General features: G+C 49.9%; 1 protein-coding gene across 12 annotated transcripts in view; it reads left to right on the top strand.

The window, feature by feature from the left end:
* Positions 1-20,492, top strand: part of Atp2b2 (ATPase plasma membrane Ca2+ transporting 2) — a 318,107-nt gene that overhangs the window by 276,223 nt on the left and 21,392 nt on the right. For all 12 annotated transcript variants that reach the window (XM_041643604.1, XM_041643656.1, XM_041643646.1 and 9 more), the window contains 4 exons: positions 6,097-6,338; positions 9,279-9,513; positions 18,756-18,935; positions 19,114-19,201. In XM_041643604.1, the coding sequence (XP_041499538.1) occupies positions 6,097-6,338; positions 9,279-9,513; positions 18,756-18,935; positions 19,114-19,201 (745 nt within the window). The remainder of the gene's footprint in view (positions 1-6,096; positions 6,339-9,278; positions 9,514-18,755; positions 18,936-19,113; positions 19,202-20,492) is intronic.

Genomic DNA, 20,492 nt, shown 5'->3' with positions numbered 1-20,492 from the left:
GTATCATGGTGGATGCATGTGGCAGAGACATCCAGTCACCATAGTACCAGAAAGCCAAAGAGGAGGAGACCGGAGTCCTGGGGGAGGGACACTCCGTGACTCTAAGACCTCCTACTCAGCCCCTCCTTTCAAAGACTCTGCCACCTCCTAAGGGGGTCCATCTCTAAGACATTTTGACCCTTAGAGGATATTTAATACTCAAATCAGTGGTTAGAATGGAGTTTGTTTGGGTGGTTTCCTTCATGTACCACGATATCTGACCATTTTGCCATCTGGACCCTTTCAACCATCTTTAAACACACGGGTTAGGAGGAGGATGTGCATTCCCATGGCTGTGACCCAGCCATACACTTGTCATCTTGCAAAACTGAACCTCTGGCTACATTAGTACCAACCTCCCAGGCCCTTCCCTGAGCTCCTGGCAGCAGCCCCTCAGCCCTCCATCTCTGAGTTGATACTTCTTGAGATCAGACCATTTGTGCCTGGTTTATTTCTCTTAGCACCATGTCCTCCGCTTCACCCCTGTAAGAGCAGAGGCCAGAATGCCTTTCCTCTTTAAGACTCAACAGTATTCCATAGTGTGTATAAACCACGTTGTGTTTCCACAGCTTAGTTGCTGTGAGCATGAGTGCTCTATGGTGTCCTTGTGATGGAGGAAGGTCATTGGCTAATAAAGGAACTGCCTTGGCCCATTTTATTGGTTAGAAGATAGGTGGGAGGAGTAAACAGAACAGAACGCTGGGAGGAAGAGGAAGTGAGGTCAGACTCGACAGCTCTCCTCTCGGGAGCAGACGCCTGAGAGAGACACCATGCCCAGCTCCCGGGCAGACACACGCCATGAAGCTCCGACCCAGGATGGACTAGGCTAGAATCTTCCCGGTAAGACCAGTTCTCACAGATTATTAGAGATGGGTTGATCGGGATATCAGAATTAGCCAGTAAGGGCTAGAGCTAAAGGGCCAAGCAGTGTTTAAAAGAATACAGTGTCCGTGTAATTATTTCGGGGCATAAGCTAGCCGAGCAGGCACCTGGGGTGCTGGGGACGCAGCCCCGCTGCCCTTATTACTACATCCTTGAGGCCCTGTGGTCATTATTTGTACCTTACTGTGTGACCGTTTCTCTGCATTAAGTGTTGCAGGGGCTCCCCGTATTCCGCAGTGTCTGCATCATCTTACATTCCTACTGACAGCATACAAGGGTCCTGGACACTCCGCGTTCTTACAGGCATTTGTTATTTCTTTTGTTATTTAACAGTAACATCATAATGGGTGTGAGGTGATGTATGTTGGGTATTTGGTTTTAATTTTATATATGTGTGGGCGTGTGGGTGTGATGTGTGTAAGTATAGCCCACACATGCCATGACACACATGTGGAGGTCAGAGGGCAGCTTTGTAGCGTCATCTCTCGCCTTCAACACTGTGGCTTCCAGGATTTGAACTCGGGTCTTCAGGCTTGGCAGCAAGAACCTTTACCCACTGAGCCATCTCACTGGCCCTTAATCCCATTTGTTTTAACTTTACATTGTTGGTAGCGCTTCAAGTCGTCATATATTGATTCCACTGCATTCATGCCCCAGCACCAAAACACAGAGCATCAACTGGCCCAACTACAATAGGCCCATGGCTACACCATGCACTACCGGGGGCTTAATACCCAAGCAAGGGTGGGGAGCTCTGGGATGAATTCAGGATGCTTGCAGCAGCCTCAGGCCTGGCTTCAGCAGCTGTGCACCAAGAGCAGCTTTCTACCCTTCCCCTGGAGATGGGGAGGGAAGGGGAGGCCCCACCCTCTAAGCAGGCTTCTAGCCTCAGAACAGAAGCCCCATAGAGAAGATGCCTTCTGCAGCTGGAACACGGGCAAAACCTCTCTGACTTTGTCAGGATGTAAAAAAGTCAAGAGCAAAGAGGGAAGGGCAACCAACCGCTTCTTAGTAACGCACGTAGGCGATTTCAGAGCTCAAGTTCAGAGAAACAAATTGAATTACGGAGGAGGCAGCTCTGCCATTTGCAACACTGGATTGTTTGAAATCCTCTTAGAGGAAAATTAAAATATTTCACAGAGGGTAATAAAATGCCGGGTGCTTGGCAGGCCTGACTGCTCGGCTCTCTGGGGCAAGTAAGTAATTAGGTGTTTTTATCTAAGGCCTCTGTGTCGTCATTTTCTTTCATTAGCAGAGGGGTGGAGCGCTGTTGTGGAAAACACATAAAACTGAAACCACCAGAAAGTTAGTTATAAAATTAGTTTTTAAAGTACAACATAACAGAATATTTAGTGAGCCAAAAGTAAGGTTTTAGAATTTATTTTCTCAAAAAAAAATTTTGATGGGAAGTTGTCACTGATTCAGTGTGACCTGGCGTGGGGTACCGTCCAAGACACTTCATGCTGAGTCTCAGGTTAGCCAAACTGAGGGAGCCAAGAGATGTTCTGAACCTCAGATCACCCGCTAAGGAACCTTCCACTCAATCCCACTTGGCCATCCCTCACCACGTTCTACTGATGTGAAAGTGGTTGATCTTTGGTCCTCTGCTCCAATCCCTTATATCCCACAGATGAGGAAACTGTGGGCATGTTTGAAATCTTCTTTCTTCCCTGGCATCCATGGGTCTTGGGGTCACTGCCTATCCATGTCTATATCCCCACATGCTCTAGTCTGCTTCCCGGGCCTGAGCCAGGGCTTCAAGGATGGAGAGTAAGCCAGAGGCATGCCCCATCAACAATGAAGAGCTCACCCCTGCCCTGAGCCACTGGTACAGGCTGACATCTTTTTCATAATTATTTTATTGTGTTTTATTTCTGTGCCTGTGTGGGTGGCTTGTATACGTGTCTGTGTGGGTGTATATGTGCATATGTATGCAGGTGCCTACAGAGGCCAGCAGAGGGTATCAGCTCCCCTAGAGCAGGTGCTATAGGCATTTGTGAGCTACCCAGGATGGGCTCAGGGATCCGAGCTCCAGCCTCATGATTGAAGAGCAGGCACTTGTAACAGCTGAGCTCGTCTCCCCAGCCCCGAAGCTGGCGTCCTGAATCAGCCTCTTTGCCTCAGACGCTTTCTTGGGCAATATCACAAAGGGTGAGGATGGATTCAGATAGCCCCTTCTGCAAGGCTCATCTGAGACCCAGGCCACGTCACTTCTGAGGTGGAGGGAGCACAGATGTCACCATTGCTATTTGTTCCTCTTCAAAACCTCTCCAGGCCTAGGGTTATCTCCAGCAGCCATTGACTGTTCGGAGAACACACCACCCAAGTAGCTACACCATAATTTTCAGAGAGATGAGTGGGTGTGTGTCTGGGGGTGGGGGGGGCAGGAAGGAGTGTGAGCACTTGCAGAGCTGCATTCCCAGCAGTCACTTGTGCACTTGTCCCAAGCCTACCCTGCTGCTCATGCACAGCATCCTGTACTGACCTTACTGTCCTACATCTATCCCAGCCAACTGGTCCATCTTGAGCCATCAGCAAAGAGTAGGTAAGCACCTACTATGCTCTGGGTTTATGTTTGGCCTGGGAACTTGGAGGGAATTAGAAAGCAAGAGATGGACCCACACAGGAGATATTTGAGCATGACCTTAAGGAAGAGAAGGCCTTTGCCCACCAGCAAAGGGTAAGGGATTCTGCAGGAACAGGACAAGAGATGCTGCCAGAGGACCAGCAAATGCTGAAGGGTGTGTCAAAGGAGCAGGTGGCAAGAAGGGAAAGAGAGAAGAACCAGGAGGAAGGATGAGTCGATTGAGCTTATTTGTAGAGTGGCATTTGCAGAGTTTAGAAGGAACACACTGGAGTGGTGAGCACAAGCCAGCTTCACAAGTGGACCGGGGAGTGACTGAATGACAACAGGGGCCAGCCTCCTGATAGGAAACTTTCAACAGGCCAGACAGAGCTACATGCCCACACAGACATTGGGCTAGACCTCTTGGAAAGGCCAGTGTGTGTGTGTGTGTGTGTGTGTGTGTGTGTGTGTGTGTGTGAGAGAGAGAGAGAGAGAGAGAGAGAGAGAGAGAGAGAGAGAGAGGAGAGAGAGAGCAGGAGTGTGGATATGCGTGTGAGTGTGATTATGTGTGTATCAGCTAAAGGTCAATATGCGATATCTTCCTCAATAACTCCCCAAATTATTTTTTTTATTTATTGAGACTGGCTGTCCTGGAATTTACAGAAATAAACCTGCTTCTGCTTCCTGAATTCTGGGATTAAAGGTGTGCGCCACCATCTCTGGCTCCACCTTATTTTTTGAGACAGAGTCTCTCACAGAAGCTGGGTTCACCAATTTTGCTTTACTATTGGGCCAGCGAGCTCCAGAGATCCTGCCATCTCTTCCTCCCCAGCACTGAGGTTACAAGCACACACAGGCACTCCCAGGTTTTCATGTGGGTACTGGGAGTCCGAACCCGGGGCCTCGTGCTTGTGTGGCAGGCACTATATGGTTAAGCCATCTCTCTAGCTCCGTTTGGCCAATTTTTTTAATGTGACAGAAATAGCTATTCTATGTGTTCTAACCTAAGTCAAAACCAGAATGATGGTCCACGCACACTGTTGACATGCTACTCAAAGGCATGAGGTACACAGGATACCTGGTTTCAAGGGACTTATGCTGAGTGAAAAAGCCAGTCTCCATCAATGACATCCTGTAAGATTTCATGTATGTACCATGCTTGATGTGACTGACATGGGCTGGGGATGTAGCTCGATGGAAAGCACATGGTAAATCTCCTGCTTAGCATGTTTGATCTCCAGTGTGCACCAAAATGAAAGGAGACATGAGATGAGCAGAGGGGCAGAAACTGGTGACCAGAGACAGAGGGAGAGCAAGCTACGGCCATCAGGGAGGGAAACAGGGATGCATGATAAACTGCCCTGTTTAGACATCGTGATGCTTCCAGGAATCAGTGTCATACCTTGATAAAGAACCAAATACGTGTGGATGCGTGTGGGGTCTGAATGAGGTTGCTTTGACTGTGTCTGCATCCCTGCCTTGTTGTGATATTGTTGCTATGGTGATGTGGGAGGTTAACACTGGGGGGAGCTGGGAGGAGAGTGTCAAGGACCTCCTGAGTTAGTTTTTATCAACAGTTATCTTAAAATAAAATGTCAGAACACACACCCAGGGATGATTAAAAACAAATTGAAGACTGGGAGCCCTTCCGGGTCAGATAGTGGGTTCTGCAGTTGAGAAGAAATATACAGAGGAGTTCAACTTCAACCCACATGTTTTATTTTTCAAAAGAAGAAAAATCTAGCCTGACATGGTGGCACACTTATAATCCAGCTCTTGGGAGCTAGAGGCAAGAAGATGAGGAGTTTTAGAACATGTTTGGCTATGTAGCCAGTTTAGATTCAGCCTGAGCTACATGAGACAGGCCCTGTCTTAACACAAGCAAACATGGAAAGAATCTGAAGCAGTTGTGTGGTTGTCTGTTTCTTTATCATTATCTTTTATGTTGGAAATTGTGTTGTTTTTGTTTTGTGTTACTGTGGCACAAGCTCGAATCATCTAGGTAGAGGAACCTCGACTGAGGAAATGCCTCCATGAGATCGACCTGTAGATAATATTTCGGGGCATACTCTTGACTAATGACTAGTGTGACCGAGCCCAGGCCACTGTGGGAGGCGTCATCCCTAGGCAGATGGTCCCTAGGCAGCCGGTAAACAATGTCCCTCCAAGGCTTCTGCTCCAGTTCCTGCCTTGAGTTCCTCCCCTGACTTCCCTTAATGAAGGACTGTGGGACCATGATGAGGACATGGGAGCTGAAATACACCATTTGCTCCCCCAAGCTGTTTTCAGTCATAGCGCTTATCACAATAGAAAACAAACTAGCATAGAAATTGTTCATAATTTTTAAAAAAGCAAATTCTGCTTAATGATCTGCCCCAGAATCAGGACTAGCCTAGAGTGCCTCAGAGACCTAGAGTGTCTGTCTCAGAGACCTAGAGTGTCTGTCTCAGAGGCCTAGAGTGTCTCAGAGGCCCACATCCTAGCCACCAGTGGCCCTGACTGCTGGAAGCTCAGCCATGCAGCAACATCAGGGTCAAAATCATAGCCAGTGCCAGGATTCCTCTGTGGCAAGTCCTGCCCTGCACAAGCAGCACCACTTCTCTCCACAGCCCCCAGAAAAGGAGGGTGCCCTGCCCCGGCAGGTGGGCAACAAGACTGAGTGTGGCCTGCTGGGCTTCGTGCTGGACTTGAAGCAGGACTACGAGCCGGTGCGCAGCCAGATGCCGGAAGAGAAGCTGTATAAGGTGTACACCTTCAACTCCGTGCGCAAGTCCATGAGCACCGTCATCAAGATGCCCGACGAGAGCTTCCGCATGTACAGCAAGGGTGCCTCCGAGATCGTGCTCAAAAAGTAAGCCACCCAGCATGGCTGGGGATGTCTGAGTCACACATCCCTATGTAAGCCAAACCTAAGCAAGTTAGTTTCCGTCTGCACCTCAGTTTCCCCATTTGTCCTTAAGTCAAGCCCAGAGATTCTCAACCCTGACTTGTAAGTGTGTTAGAATCACCTTAGTGAAAGACATGGTGACACACACCTTTAATCCCTGCACTCCGGAGTCAGGCAGGAGAATCTCTGAGTTCAAGGCCAGCCTGGTCTACACTGAGATCCTCTCTCAAAAAAAAAAAAAAAAGAATGTAAGGGGGGAAGAAAGGAAGGGAGGGGAGAAAGACAAATCCATCGATTCCTGTCTTACCCCAGACAACTCTGACTAGTGTTGACTGAGGTTTCTGTCCCACCCGGTCCTGGAGTCATTTATTCCCAAAGAAACACACAGAGGTCTGTATTAATTATAAATAGATTGGCCTATTAGCTCAGGCTTCTTATTAACTCTTATAACTTATATTATATTATATTATAGCCCATAATTTTTGTCTGTGTTAGCTTGGTACCTTTTTCAGCAAGGCAGTCACATCTTGCTTACTCTAAGTCTGGCTTCCTCTGTGTCTGGGTGATGACTGTAGACTGAACTTTTCTATTCTCAGAATTCTTCTGTTCTCATTGCCCCGCCTCTACTTCCTGCCTAGTCATCACACCTATACTTCCTGCCTGGCTACTAGCCAATCAGCATTTTATTAAAATACAATTGTCAGGGTACAGACCATTGTCCCACAGCACTTCCCCCTTTAAAAAAAAAAAAGAACTCTGAATCAAATCTCCTTTGGTTAGCTTTTCTCCTGACCATTATATATAACAACTTGTAACCAATGTTCTAAAGAAAGGCAAACATCAATAATCCATTTTTTGGGAATGTAGGTTTGTTTTCCAGGCTACTTCCTGCTGATTGAGGGTGCTGATAATCTTATGGGGACCTAGAGAAACTTTTGAATTATAGTCAAGTCCTGAATGGAATATTCTGTGAGGCTTGATCATCTCGGGCAACAGTCTTGAATCTGTTCTGGATGTAGAACTCAGACATTTGGGCTATCTGCTCCATCAGAGATTTCTCAGGGGTTTTCCTTAATCAAACCTGATTTTTTTTCTTAGCCCAGAATGAATCCACAGCATCTCATTTCCTGTGGAAACAAAAGCAAAACCTCTTCTCCAAAGTAACATACCTTTTGACTTAAATTTTGAAGTCAAGGCATTTTCAAAATATATGTTGGGTTAATCCAGCAGTATTTATAATCAAATGTCTTTTAGTAGCTTTTGTTCTTTCCTCAACCATCAAACAATTTAAAGACAACACAATAACATACAGTATCCAGATTCTCTATGTATTTTCCATCTTTATGTGGTTTTATTTTAAACTCTATTTCTTTTATTTTTATTTTTAATTTTTGGCTTTGTGTGACAGGGTTTCTCTGTGTATCTTTGGATCTCCTGAGACTCACTCTGTAGACCAGGCTGTCCTTGAACTCACAGAGATCTGCCTGCCTCAACCTCCCAAGTTCTGGGATTAAAGGTGTGTGCCACCACACCTTGAGTTCACAGAGATTCACCTGCCTCTGCCTCCCAAGTATTGGGATTAAAGGTGTGTGCCACCGCAACCAACTGCTCTCTTTCTTTTTTATGTTAAGGACTTTATCCTTTTCTTTTTCTCTTTCAAGTCTATATATATTTTTTAATTAAACACACATTAAACCATTTAGAGGTTTTCTTCATCTTTGAATCTATCTTTACTGTATAGCTCTCTTTTTCTGACCACATGAGTCTTTAATTTGCTAAGTGATGCACCTAGGATTAAAGCCGTGGCTTTGGTGGCTGAATCTAGCCCATTCCTTGGCTTTTTTCTGAGAGTCTGGCCTCATGTCAGAGGTACTTGCCGGAACCACATTTATTGCCACAACTCTGTGGCATTTCAAGGTCCCTGCCACCACCAAAAAGTATGCAATCAGCTTTTCATCAACACCATTTAAATGTTTCATGGCAGGACCTCTTAAAAGAGCTGCAAGGTTTTACAGCTAAAGCTGAGTCAGGAAGTCTCTCTCAAATGAGAACACTTGCCTCTAGCAAGCAGAGCCTACCAGAGAAAGTGCTGCTATCAAGAAGCCGTGCTTAACTCTATTCTTTTCTATCTAGAATAACTTCCCTAGCTCTCTCGGGCTTTTAAGTGGATTTGGTCGGTCCCACGTTGGCATGCCATTCTGTTGACCAAGGTTTCTGTCCCACCCAATCCTGTAGTCACTCAGTCCCAAAGAAATACAGAGGTCCACATTAATTATAAACTGGTTGGCCTATTAACTCAGGCTTCTTATTAACTCCTATAACTTATGTTAGCCCATAATTTTTGTCTGTGTTAGCCATGTGGCTTGATACCTTTTTCAGTGAAGTAGTCACATCTTGCTTGTTCTGTGTCTGGGTGATGACTGTAGACTAAGCTTTTCTATTCCCAGAATTCTCCTGTTCTCATTGCCTCACCTCTACTTCCTGCCTGGTCATCCTGCCTATACTTCCTGCCTGGCTACTGACCAATCAGCCTTTTATTAATATATAATTGACAGTGTACAGACCATTGTCCCACAGCACTGACTAGAACCATGAAGGCTGGCCTATACCTTCATTTTATTAGATGTTCCTCAGGTGAGCCTGATATCTGAGCAAGGTAGAGACCTAGGTTTTGGGCTTCCCAAGCCATCTCAGCTGAGGTACTGCTCCCTGCCCCCCAATTGGAACTTCCCAAACACAGCATGCAGCAGACAGCTCGGGGACCTAAGGAAATATTGTAAAAAGGCCACCTGGTTGCACCCCTGCCTGCTGCACACACTGAGTCACTGTGGGAGGCAGATAAGGTGGGTGTGCGATGGCTAAGGTAAGTGGGCCTCGTTCATCTCCTTCCCTTCCCTCCCCCAGGTGCTGCAAGATCCTCAGTGGGGCCGGTGAGCCCCGTGTCTTCCGGCCCCGTGACAGAGATGAGATGGTGAAGAAGGTGATCGAGCCCATGGCCTGTGACGGGCTCCGTACCATCTGTGTGGCCTACCGTGACTTCCCCAGCAGCCCTGAGCCCGACTGGGACAACGAGAATGACATTCTCAATGAACTCACGTGCATCTGCGTGGTGGGCATTGAAGACCCAGTGCGACCTGAGGTAGGCCCTGAGGCTGGCGAGCTCAGGAGAAGGGGACAGGGCTAGAGCCAGGTCAATGAGTAACCTGGAAACTATCCACTCAGCTCTCTGTGCTTCAGGTCCCTATGCAACAGGACCAGGATCCTTCCCGTGCTCAAACAATCCCACATAAAGACAACGTAGCTCAAACAATCCCACTTAAAGACAGTGTAGAGAGACCTACTCGGAAAGACCTGGGAAGGACCCTCCCACCCCCAGCCCATAAGCAGGTGCTACTCTGAGTGAGAACAGTATTCATACTGCCCCCGCTACATCCACCAAGACTGTTTCCCTCCTGTCTAGGGCTTGCCTAGCTCCAGAAGCCTCTAACCCTATAGGATGTGGTTATTGTCGTGTTCTGGATTTTCTAAGCCCCGATTACAGCTGGGTACACAGGACATCCTCCTACGAGAATTCACAGCACAGTGTTCTGTCAGTGTTGTGTCTCTTTGTGCCCAGAGGTGGCTCAGTAATAGGCTTGCCTGGCCAGCCTGCTAACATAGCCACAATCTGCCTTCAGCAGGCATCTGGGAGACAAGGCTCCCAAGTCAAGGGCCCATCACATTCCCAGCAGAAGGCACATGTGACTTCGCCCACGTGATAAGGATGAAAGGGGTATGTGAAGTGTTCCTTGTGGGATGCTGGGTGCACAGTCCCACTCCAGGCTCTGTTAACTGTAAGTGAATTCAGAGAGAAAGCCTGTAGTGGTCACAGAAGAATGGCTGTGTAGCCTGTGTGGCTTGTGTCTGCCCATGCAGGGTTAGGCTTTGTGGAAAGATGTCAGTGCTGTGGGCAGGCCAGGAATTCACCTTACCCACAGGGCCTGAAGCAGGTACAGGAGCTGGCTTCTCTTCCCCTTGGGCCACAGTGGGTCCGTGTAGGCCTTGGCTTGTGAGATTTAGTATTGATACCCAGGACTACTTTCCTCCAACAATGGCTCATTCAGTGTCCTGCCCTGCTCTGGTAGTGTTCTCTTTGGGCCTCTGGACACTCCCTGCTCTCTCAGAGGCCCAGTGGTCCCCTTTTAAAGTAGAGACAGGTAGAGAGCTGTCTTATGGGCTCCTACCTGGTGCTGTAGGATTCTGTCTTCCAAAGAACGACGAAACCAGATCACAAACATGGACTTTGACATCCAAGCCAGGTAGCTGCAAAAGGCATCAGACAGCACAGGTATCAGACAGACCTGGATCCCCATGTTCTAGCATGGCTGAGCTGTGTGACACTGAGCCAATTACATAACCTCTCTGAGTCGTATCGGTAGCCTGGGCATAACACTATCTTCCTCCATACCTACACATACCTATGAGGTAGCATAAGAAAGCAGCAGGCTATATACATATGAGTATCAAGACCAGCATATAGGTCAGAGACCCAAAAATGAGGATACTTCATGGCCTCCGTAGCTGAATCATTATTTTCTTAGGATCCTGTACTAGCAACAGCCTAGCCTTCAGAAAAAGCAGGGTCTTGTGGAATGAATGAATGAGAGTGAATGAACTTGACCCCAGTCCTCAACACTGTTCTTGCCGCTCCCCCACTCCACACACACAGAGCAGAAAGTTTGCCTCTTTATTATCCATTTTAGCCCTCTTCTTGTCTGTCTGCCTAGTCCCTGAAGATGGTGTTCAACCTCCCAGGACAGCTGTTTATCCCCAGCAGTTACGGGGCTCAGGCCTCCCAGAAATGGGTTCATCTGTTATCTCCTCCCTGAAACACTGCGTGTGGGCAAGCAGAGGTTTGTCGCAGAGTGTGTCAGGGTCAGGTCACCTATCCAGCCTCTTCCCAGTTGCTCCCTTCTGTGCAGCCTCCTCCAATTCCAGACTGACCCTCCCCCAACCAGCCTCTGAAACATCCTTCCAGAGGATGGTGATAAACCTGCAGGAGGGCCTAAGACCTTTAGCTATGACCCAACCATGTAACTCGGTAGCACACTTAGAATTCCATGAAGTCAAACATGCCGCAAGTGTCCTCTGCCCTCTTCTGTTTTGAATGCTGGTCATGGAGGTTTGAACCTTGACCTCATTCAGGCCCCTTCCCACTCATTAGTTTATGGATGCACCCTAGGCCCCGAGAGACCAGGATGATCCCAAAGTCTCACTGTAAGTGGCTCGATGGACCCAGAGTAGACCTGGTGTTCCGAGCCTTGACCCAGGAGCCATAAAAAGGAGGCAGGAGGGAAAACCTACAGAGAGCTCCGTGCCCAGGACCTTGAAGCAGGGCTAAGCCCCCAGTGCTTTTTAATGACCATATTGTCATCTAAAGTTCTTGCTTTAAACACTCAAATGAAAAGAGGCAGCTGAACACAAGACCAAGTTTTGCCCCCAACAAGTCACCTGCTTCCTTGGGATGTTTTTGTCCTATCTACAGAATGTGTGTCAACTTAAGGGCCCTCTCCTTGCAGGCTCTGTCCTGTTTGGACCAGAGGTATCTGCTAGCATCACACCCAAGCCCACTAGGCTTCCATCAGTCCATCATCCTGCCCATCGCCTTTCAACCATCCAGCCTGTGCCCCACCTCACCCATGACCCACTGGGAAGTGTATTCAGAAATGCATGTTATGATGCCAGCAGGATGGCTTGGCTCAGTGGGGAAAAGTGTTTACCATGCAAGGTGGATGACGTAAATTTAATCTCTGGAATTCTGAGAAAAGTGGAAAGAGGGCTAACTCTACAGAGCTGTCCTCTAACCGCCACATGTGTACTATGGCATGTAAAAATCATACACACACACACATACACACACGCATGCACACACACACACTTTATTTTAATTTCTAAAGCACTGCAATCTGCAGTTGGGCTCTGTAGCTTCCTCCAGGGTTGGGACCCCAGCTTAACACGCCCCTCTGACAGTCTCTCAACTCCTTTCTCATCCCTGAAACAAATTACCTGACCGAAGCAACTTAAGGACGGATGGGTTGATTCAAGCTTATATTTGGAGGGGAAGGCAGGAAGGCATCAGTGTGACATGGCATCTGCAGTCAGGGAGCCGAGAGAGACGGATGCTGGGGCTCAGCTCCTTCTCCTCATGTTCTGTCTAGGACCCCAGCGTATGGACAGATGCTGCCCGTCGTTAGGGTGGATTTTCCCCCTTCAGTTAACCTGATCTGGAAAATCCTCACAGACATGGCCAGAGAGTTGACCCCAAGGTGACTGCAGATGCTGTCATTGGCAGGTGACATAAAGCATCGCAGGTGCCTTAGGTGACATCTCCTCCTGGGCTTCAGTTTCCCTGTCTGGGAATGAGAAGGTCGGACTGTACGAATCTCCAAGTTAAACCAGCAGAACTGCGGGATGGGGTGGGGCAGGGTCTTCTTTCTCCTGCTGAGACCTGAACCTAGAGCCTCATTCTGACAAGGCCCCCAGTTCCCCCACACAATGAGCTCTCACTACACCCAGACCCCAGTTCCGACCTCACAGCGAGTCCCCACCATACCCAGACCCCAGTTCCCACCTCACAGTGAGTCCCCACCATACCCAGACCCCAGTTCCCACCTCACAGTGAGTCCACACCATACCCAGACCCCAGTTCCCACCTCACAGTGAGTCTACACCCAGACCCCAGTTCCCACCTCACAGTGAGTCCACACCCAGACCCCAGTTCCCACCTCACAATGAGCCCCCACTACACCCAGACCCCAGTTCCCACCTCACAGTGAGCCCCCACCACGCCCTGGCCCCAGTTCCCACCTCATAGTGAGCCCCCACCATGCCCTGGCCCCAGTTCCCACCTCACAGTGAGTCTACACCCAGACCCCAGTTCCCACCTCACAATGAGCCCCCACTACACCCAGACCCCAGTTTCCACCTCACAGTGAGCCCCCACCACGCCCTGGCCCCAGTTCCCACCTCATAGTGAGCCCCCACCATGCCCTGGCCCCAGTTCCCACCTCACAGTGAGTCTACACCCAGACCCCAGTTCCCACCTCACAGTGAGTCCCTACCATACCCAGACCCCAGTTCCCACCTCACAGTGAGTCTACACCCAGACCCCAGTTCCCACCTCACAGTGAGTCCCTACCATACCCAGACCCCAGTTCCCACCTCACAGTGAGTCTACACCCAGACCCCAGTTCCCACCTCACAGTGAGTCCCCACCACACCCAGACCCCAGTTCCCACCTTACAATGAGCCCCCACCACACCCAGACCCCAGTTCCCACCTCACAGTGAGCCCCCACCACACCCAGACCCCAGTTCCCACCTCACAGTGAGCCCCCACCACACCCAGACCCCAGTTCCCACCTCACAATGAGCCCCCACCACACCCAGACCCCAGTTCCCACCTCACACTGAACTTCTGCCATACTCGGGCCTTGGGTCCCACCTCACAGTCCGCAGTTTTGTATGTGGCTTTCCTGCAGGGTCCCTGTGTCTCCTGAGCTTTCCCAGCTCTGTCCTCTGTCCCTTACCCAACATATGGTTCCTGAAGTCACACAATGAGCCCTCTGTACTGGGCTCCAGCATGGTGAGGCCCAGGAAGACGAAATGCTGTGGTCTCCAGACTTTCCTAGGCTTACTCCCCACCTGCCTCAGTTTCCCCACTGCAAACTGCTTTCCTGCCTCGGGCCCACCACAGGCCACAGCAGCATTAAACACTCACCCCAGTTCTTACTTAAGACAATTCCAAAGCTGGCAGAAGCCAGCACGGAGGAAGCTGTCAGTGGAGCATCGGTTTAGGACACACTGGGGGTTACCTCAGGGGCGTTCGGAGCCCTTGGAGTCACAGACACCGGCTGTCACCAGAAACAGCAGATGTTTAAAAGCCTTTATGTAATGACAACAGGAAGCGCCCATTTCCTGGCTGTTTTTTTCTCAGTGAGAATATCTAGGATAATTTTAGCAGAGGAAGCCACTTTTTAAAATAGTTAAGACTGGTTTTATTTATATGGAAAACATATTTCAACCAGAGCCATGCTCCTGAGATTTGAGTCTTAATCATCTCGGGCCTCCGAGCTCAGAGCAACCAAATGTTCCCTTGCTGTTTGTTGAGTGAATGAACAACCAAGCAAAGAAAAGCCTAAGAACAGTTTAAGGAGAAGTCCCTCTGGGTTGGCGGGACCTAGATGCTTCCTGAGTAGAGGGCATTGAGCACAGATGGCAAGTAAAAGGTCCCATATAAAGGCTGAGGGGAAAAGGGCATCCCAGGCTGGGGGGCAAAGTGAGCAAAGAAAGGGAAATGGAAAAAACATAGCTTTCCATTACTGTAATAAAATAATGGACAAAGGTCCCATTAGGCTCATGATTTCAGAGGTATCAGTTCACGGCCAGTGAGTCCCACTACTTTGGAGCCGTTGGCAAGGCAGCAACAGCAGCGGGAGCACATGGCAAAGTCCCCGTTAATGTCAGAGCTGAGAGGCAATAGACAGAAGAGACTGAGGTCCCAGAGTCCCCTTCCAAGACACATCACACATACCCATCTCCTAAAGTCCCTGGTACCTCCTGACAGGACCATCCTGGGGACCAAGACCCCAATACACAGGCCTTCAGAGAACACTCTGGGTCTAAACTATCCCAGGTGCCTCATATGGGCCCTCGTAAAAACCCCTATTGCACTTCTGAGCAGAAAACCTAGAAAGGGGCTTGGAGGCTTGTTCTTAAATCAGACCTGGTTTGGTTGGCAATGTCTAGAATGTGGTCAACTTTATCCTGTGAGGAAGTCTAAAAGGTCTGAGTCCTGGGCCAAGAGTGATGGTGCACGCTTTTAATCCCAGCACTCAGAAGACAGGGGCAGGTGGATCTCTGTGAGTTTTAAGGCCAGCCTGCTCTACATAGTAAGTCCCAGGCCAGGCTGGTCTACATAGTGAGACTCTGTCCAGAACAAACCAAACAGACAAAGCCTGAGTCCTAAACTGCGCTACCAACTGCTTCGTCTCTAGTGCAGGACTTCCGAAGCCTCACAGTGCCCACTGGAGCAAGCCTTACTCCCTCCCCACACACAACCATCGCCTGCCCCCACCCCGTCTGACCTCAGCTCCCTCAGAGGCTTCGCAGCCACCATCCCCCATCCCACCCATCCCCCAGCTCCTCCTGATGGCCTACGGCACAGCTCAGATCCCTTACACCTAGAGGTATCTCTGTCTGCATACCTTCAGATCAGCAATGTGGACAGGACCTCTGTGTGCTATCTGCATGGCCTGAGCCCCTGCACACAACCTCACAACAGTGCCTCAGTTGTTTTTAACAGAAAGGAATGGACTCAAACACCCCTTGCTCCGGGAAGCTTGCAGTGGTTTCTCCTCCACTCACCCTCCTCTGTGCTTTCCAGAGCCCTTAGTCTCAGCCTGCACTAAAGACCCTAGGAGAGTTCGGCTGCGTCAGAGTAACACTCCATCTGGGAGAAATAAAGGTTCTCTGGAAGAACCAGCTAACCTAGCTTCACTGTGGAGCAGTAGACCTCAGAGATGGAGAGCAACCTCATCACTAGGGGCGTACAAGCAGAGACGGGGCCAGCCTTCTGCTGGGGATGTCTCCCGGAGATCTAGGCAATGAGCAGAGGGGTGGAGGCAGATGAGGCAAAACCCCTCCTGGTATTAGACCTTAGGTATGGAAGCCAGACAAGGTGTAGGTTTCTAGAACAGCAGCCCAGAGACTGAAGGCAAGTGTGCTGCCTAGACACACATACACACATCAAACAGGCACATACATACAAGCACCATACACATACGTGCATACCTACAGTCACATACATACTCATGCATCACATATATATATCATACACACACATATCATACACATGCATGCATCATATACACATGAATCATACACATGTATATCACACACACACACACACACACACACACACACACACACACACAGAGCCCTGGGGGCATATTAAATTATGTAAACCACATCCTGTACCTGGGAGTGGCAGGGTAAGATGGGGTAGACTCATGAAGGGCATTTCAAGGTCTCACTTCCTTTCTTGCAGTTCCTCAGCTGGGAAGGGACCAGGGGTAAGAACTTTCCGTGTCAGACTTTGAACTGAACGTCTGTATTCGTTTGCTAGCCCTGCCCAAACAAAGCACGGATGTTCCCTAACTTAGGATAAGTTGATTTCAGATCTTCTGACTTCGTGAAGGAAAGCATATCCATGAGAATGCCTGGAGACTTGCCTGAGTCTAAGGTGGGCTAGAGATATCAGGCACAGTACCCTGTTGGCACTGAGCAGGGCAGTACCCACTTGACCCCAGGACCATGAGAGAGGTGACAGTCTGACCCAGGCCTGACTCTTAGTCTCTAGGAAGTTGCTAGCTCTAGAGGATACTTTTCTCACCACTGTGACAAAACATCTGACAGAAGCAACTTAAGAGAGAAGGATTCAGCTGGAGTGGTGGCGCACACCTTTAATCCCAGCACTCGGGAGGCAGAGGCAGGCAGATCTCTGTGAGTTTGAGTCTAGCCTGGTCTACAAAGTGAGTTCCAGGACAGCCAAGGCTACACAGAGAAACCCTGTCTCAAAAACACAGAGGGGGGGTTGTTTGTTTGGACTACTCACAGTTTCCGAGGGGTTTCAGTTTGACCTGGCAGCAAGAACATGTAACAGAAGCAGAGGCAGAGAGTGGGTCTAAAACCAGGACTAGCCCATAACCCTCAAAGACCTTCCCCTAGCAACCAGCCCCACCTCCTGAAAGTTCACTATCTGCTAGCACAGCCCCACCAGCTGGGCACCAGGTGCTCAAGTATATGAACCTAGGGGACAGTTTGCATTCAGAAGGCTCCTGGTGATTGGTGCCGTATCCAGGACCCTGGTGATTGGTGCCATTTCCTGGTGGTTGTAGACACATGCCCAGCATCTCCTGCCTTCACCAACATGTGCACCCCTTCATGTGTACATCTCTATATCCTAATTTCTCCCTCCATGAGGATGCTAGTCATGACCTCACCACACCTTGGGCAACCCAAAGATACTTTCTGCCAGGAAGGTCTTTGTCTTTTTTGGGTTTTTTATTGCTGTGAATAGACACCATGACCATAGCAATGGTCTGATAAATGAAAACATTTAATTGGGGTGGCTCACTTACGGTTCAGAGGTTCAGTCTATTATCATTATGGTGGGGAGCATGGCAGCATGCAGGCAGATGGAATAGTCGCTGAGAGTCCTACATCTTGCAGGTGACAGGAAGTTGACCGAGACACTGGGTGGTATCCTGAGCATAGGAAACTTCAAAACCTGTCCTCATAGTGACACACTTCCTGCTCCAACAAGGCCACACCTCCTAATAGTGCCGCTCCCTATGAGATTATGGGGCCAGTTACAGTCAAATCAGCACAGTCTTGTCGCAGACAACGCAGCAGCTCAGAGGCTCCTGGAAAGTTCAGTTCAAACTCTTTCCGGTGGATTGGGGATGGCGTGAGCTCTCAGTTCCACTGCGTGCAGGAAGAGTTGGGTGTCAGGCTTGCCTGACAGGCCCAGGATTCTAGCGTGCTCTGGGTCTTGATACACTGTGGCGTGTTCCCTTAACTATGTCTCAGTACACCGTAGCATGCCCCTTAACCATGTCTCTGTTTGCCACTGCCTTGGATCACAGTTACTCATTCCGGTCATCTGTGTCATGTATGAACACTGGTATTGGCTCTCAGCCATGTTCCACATCCTAACCACTCTAAGGGGCGGAAGAAACTGAGAGGAAAGGCCCTGCACCTTCTGATTGGCTGACCAGACTGGCCCAGATGTCAGTGTGTCGTTTCAGTCAGCAAAAGCCAGGTGCTTGGTCCCTCTCAGTCCTGTTTAGCCTGAAGAAGCACCGCTCGCATTTATTCTAAATCAAGGTAAATAAAGAAGCTTTGAATGCACAGGCGTCTCCAACATTGAAAATACACAAAGGAATTGGTCGTGGACCCTGGAGATGAAGCCTGGGCAAGTTCAAGTGCAGTTAGTTCACCGCTCTGCACTCTTGGCTAAGGCCAGACTTAAGGTGTAGGTCTTTCTTAGGGCCTTTCCAGTGCCTTTTATCCAGGTCAAAAGCCATAGATTTCATCCCAGGATAGACTATCAAGGTCAATAGGTGGTGGCTATCTGGGGCTCTGGGGGCTGAGAATTCTAAGACCCTACCAGATTTCAGACGAGGTTGTGATCAATTGGTAATGCCTGCCATAGGCACCATCAGCTCCTGGCTAGTTACCTAGGGAGGTCGCCTGGGAGAAGAGGTAGCCCTGGACTCCTTGAAGACAAGGAGGGCCTACCCAAGTGACGCCCTCCCACATGGCTTCCCCTCTTGTACAGGTCCCAGAAGCCATCCGCAAGTGCCAGCGGGCAGGAATCACAGTCCGCATGGTCACTGGTGACAATATCAACACAGCCCGGGCCATTGCCATCAAGTGTGGCATTATCCACCCTGGGGAGGACTTCCTGTGCTTGGAGGGCAAAGAGTTCAACCGGAGGATCCGCAATGAGAAGGGGGAGGTACGCGCATGTGGCTACCACAAAGGCTCTGCCTCGGGCCAAGTTCAAGAGGGGGCCGGGAGGCTTGGGCACTGCATGCTTGAACAGAAGCCAACTGGTGTGCCCCCGAAGAGCCCAGTGACTGCATGGGGCTCGATTTCTCTCTCTGACCCCACCGACGTACCACACCCCTCTCCAGATTGAGCAGGAGCGGATTGACAAGATCTGGCCAAAGCTGAGAGTGCTGGCTCGCTCCTCGCCCACGGATAAGCACACGCTGGTTAAAGGTAAGACTGGGGTGGCATCCGTAATTCTGAGCCCAGAAGCAGCTCCCCCTGAGCCAAGCCCCATTCGCATGGCATTGCAGCTTCCCCACAGAAGAGAAGAGGGGACACCAGGGATTCTCCTCACATGAGGACCTGCTGACTTGTTCCTTTTCAGCCTTGGGAGGCCTGCAGAAGGTCCCCTGGGAAAGGGGGCATGGGGAGACTGAGAGACTCTCTTCCGACCCTTCAACTTCCTCAAGGGAGCTGTGGCCCTAGACCTGGGGACTCAGACTACCTGGCAGGAGTTGTTCTAATCCATGTGCATAAAGCCCCACCCCCACCCGAAACAAGATTTCTCTGTAGCTCTTGAGCCTGTCCTGGAACTCGCTCTGTAGACCAGACTGGCCTCGAACTCACAGAGATCTGCCAGTCTCTGCCTCCCGAGTGCTGGGATTAAAGGCATGCACCACCACTGCCCAGCTCATACAGCCTTTCTTATGCAGACCTTCAGGAACTTTCCACAGACCCAGCTCTTTCATGCCTAGACAGTATTTATTGTTCTTTGTCATCTGAAAGGCAGCTCACCTTCCCCTATGTCAGGCCCCAGACCCTTAGGAAGCCAACCCTTGAGAACTGGCCCAAAGGATGAGAAGGCTTGGGAATAGCCCAAGGCTAGAACCTTCCTGCCTGTCATGAGAGGGTTACCGCTCACCGAGCCTCAGCAACACCAACCGGCATTCCTGTAGTTACAGCCCTGGTTCATATCTTAGGACTCCTACTACGCTCTCTGAGGCCTTGGCCAGTCTGTCCACTCTGGGTCTCAGTTTCCCCATCTGTAAAATGTCCAGAAGGTGAAGTTGTTACTTCTGCCTGGGATTACCCCTAGGCACCTTAGATGCTTGTGTCTTAAAGATGGAAGCAGATGTGGTCTGTAGATAGAAGCATTGAACCCCACGACTACAGACACTGCAGCAGGGCCCTGGCTCACTCACAGACACTGCAGCAGGGCCCTGGCTCACTCACAGACACTGCAGCAGGGCCCTGGCTCACTCACAGACACTGCAGCAGGGCCCTGGCTCACTCACAGACACTGCAGCAGGGGCCCTGGCTCACTCACAGACACTGCAGCAGGGCCCTGGCTCACTCACAGACACTGCAGCAGGGCCCTGGCTCACTCACAGACACTGCAGCAGGGCCCTGGCTCACTCACAGACACTACAGCAGGGGCCCTGGCTCACTCACAGACACTACAGCAGAGGCCCTGGCTCACTCACAGACACTGCAGCAGGGCCCTGGCTCACTCACAGACGCT

This window comes from Microtus oregoni, unplaced genomic scaffold, assembly GCF_018167655.1.
Source record: "Microtus oregoni isolate MIOR12 unplaced genomic scaffold, Mior012 000002F_ref0000024, whole genome shotgun sequence".
In the NCBI taxonomy this organism is placed as follows: Eukaryota; Metazoa; Chordata; class Mammalia; order Rodentia; family Cricetidae; genus Microtus; species Microtus oregoni.
Note: the sequence above shows the minus strand (reverse complement) of the source record. Positions and strands in the feature narration are given on the sequence as shown.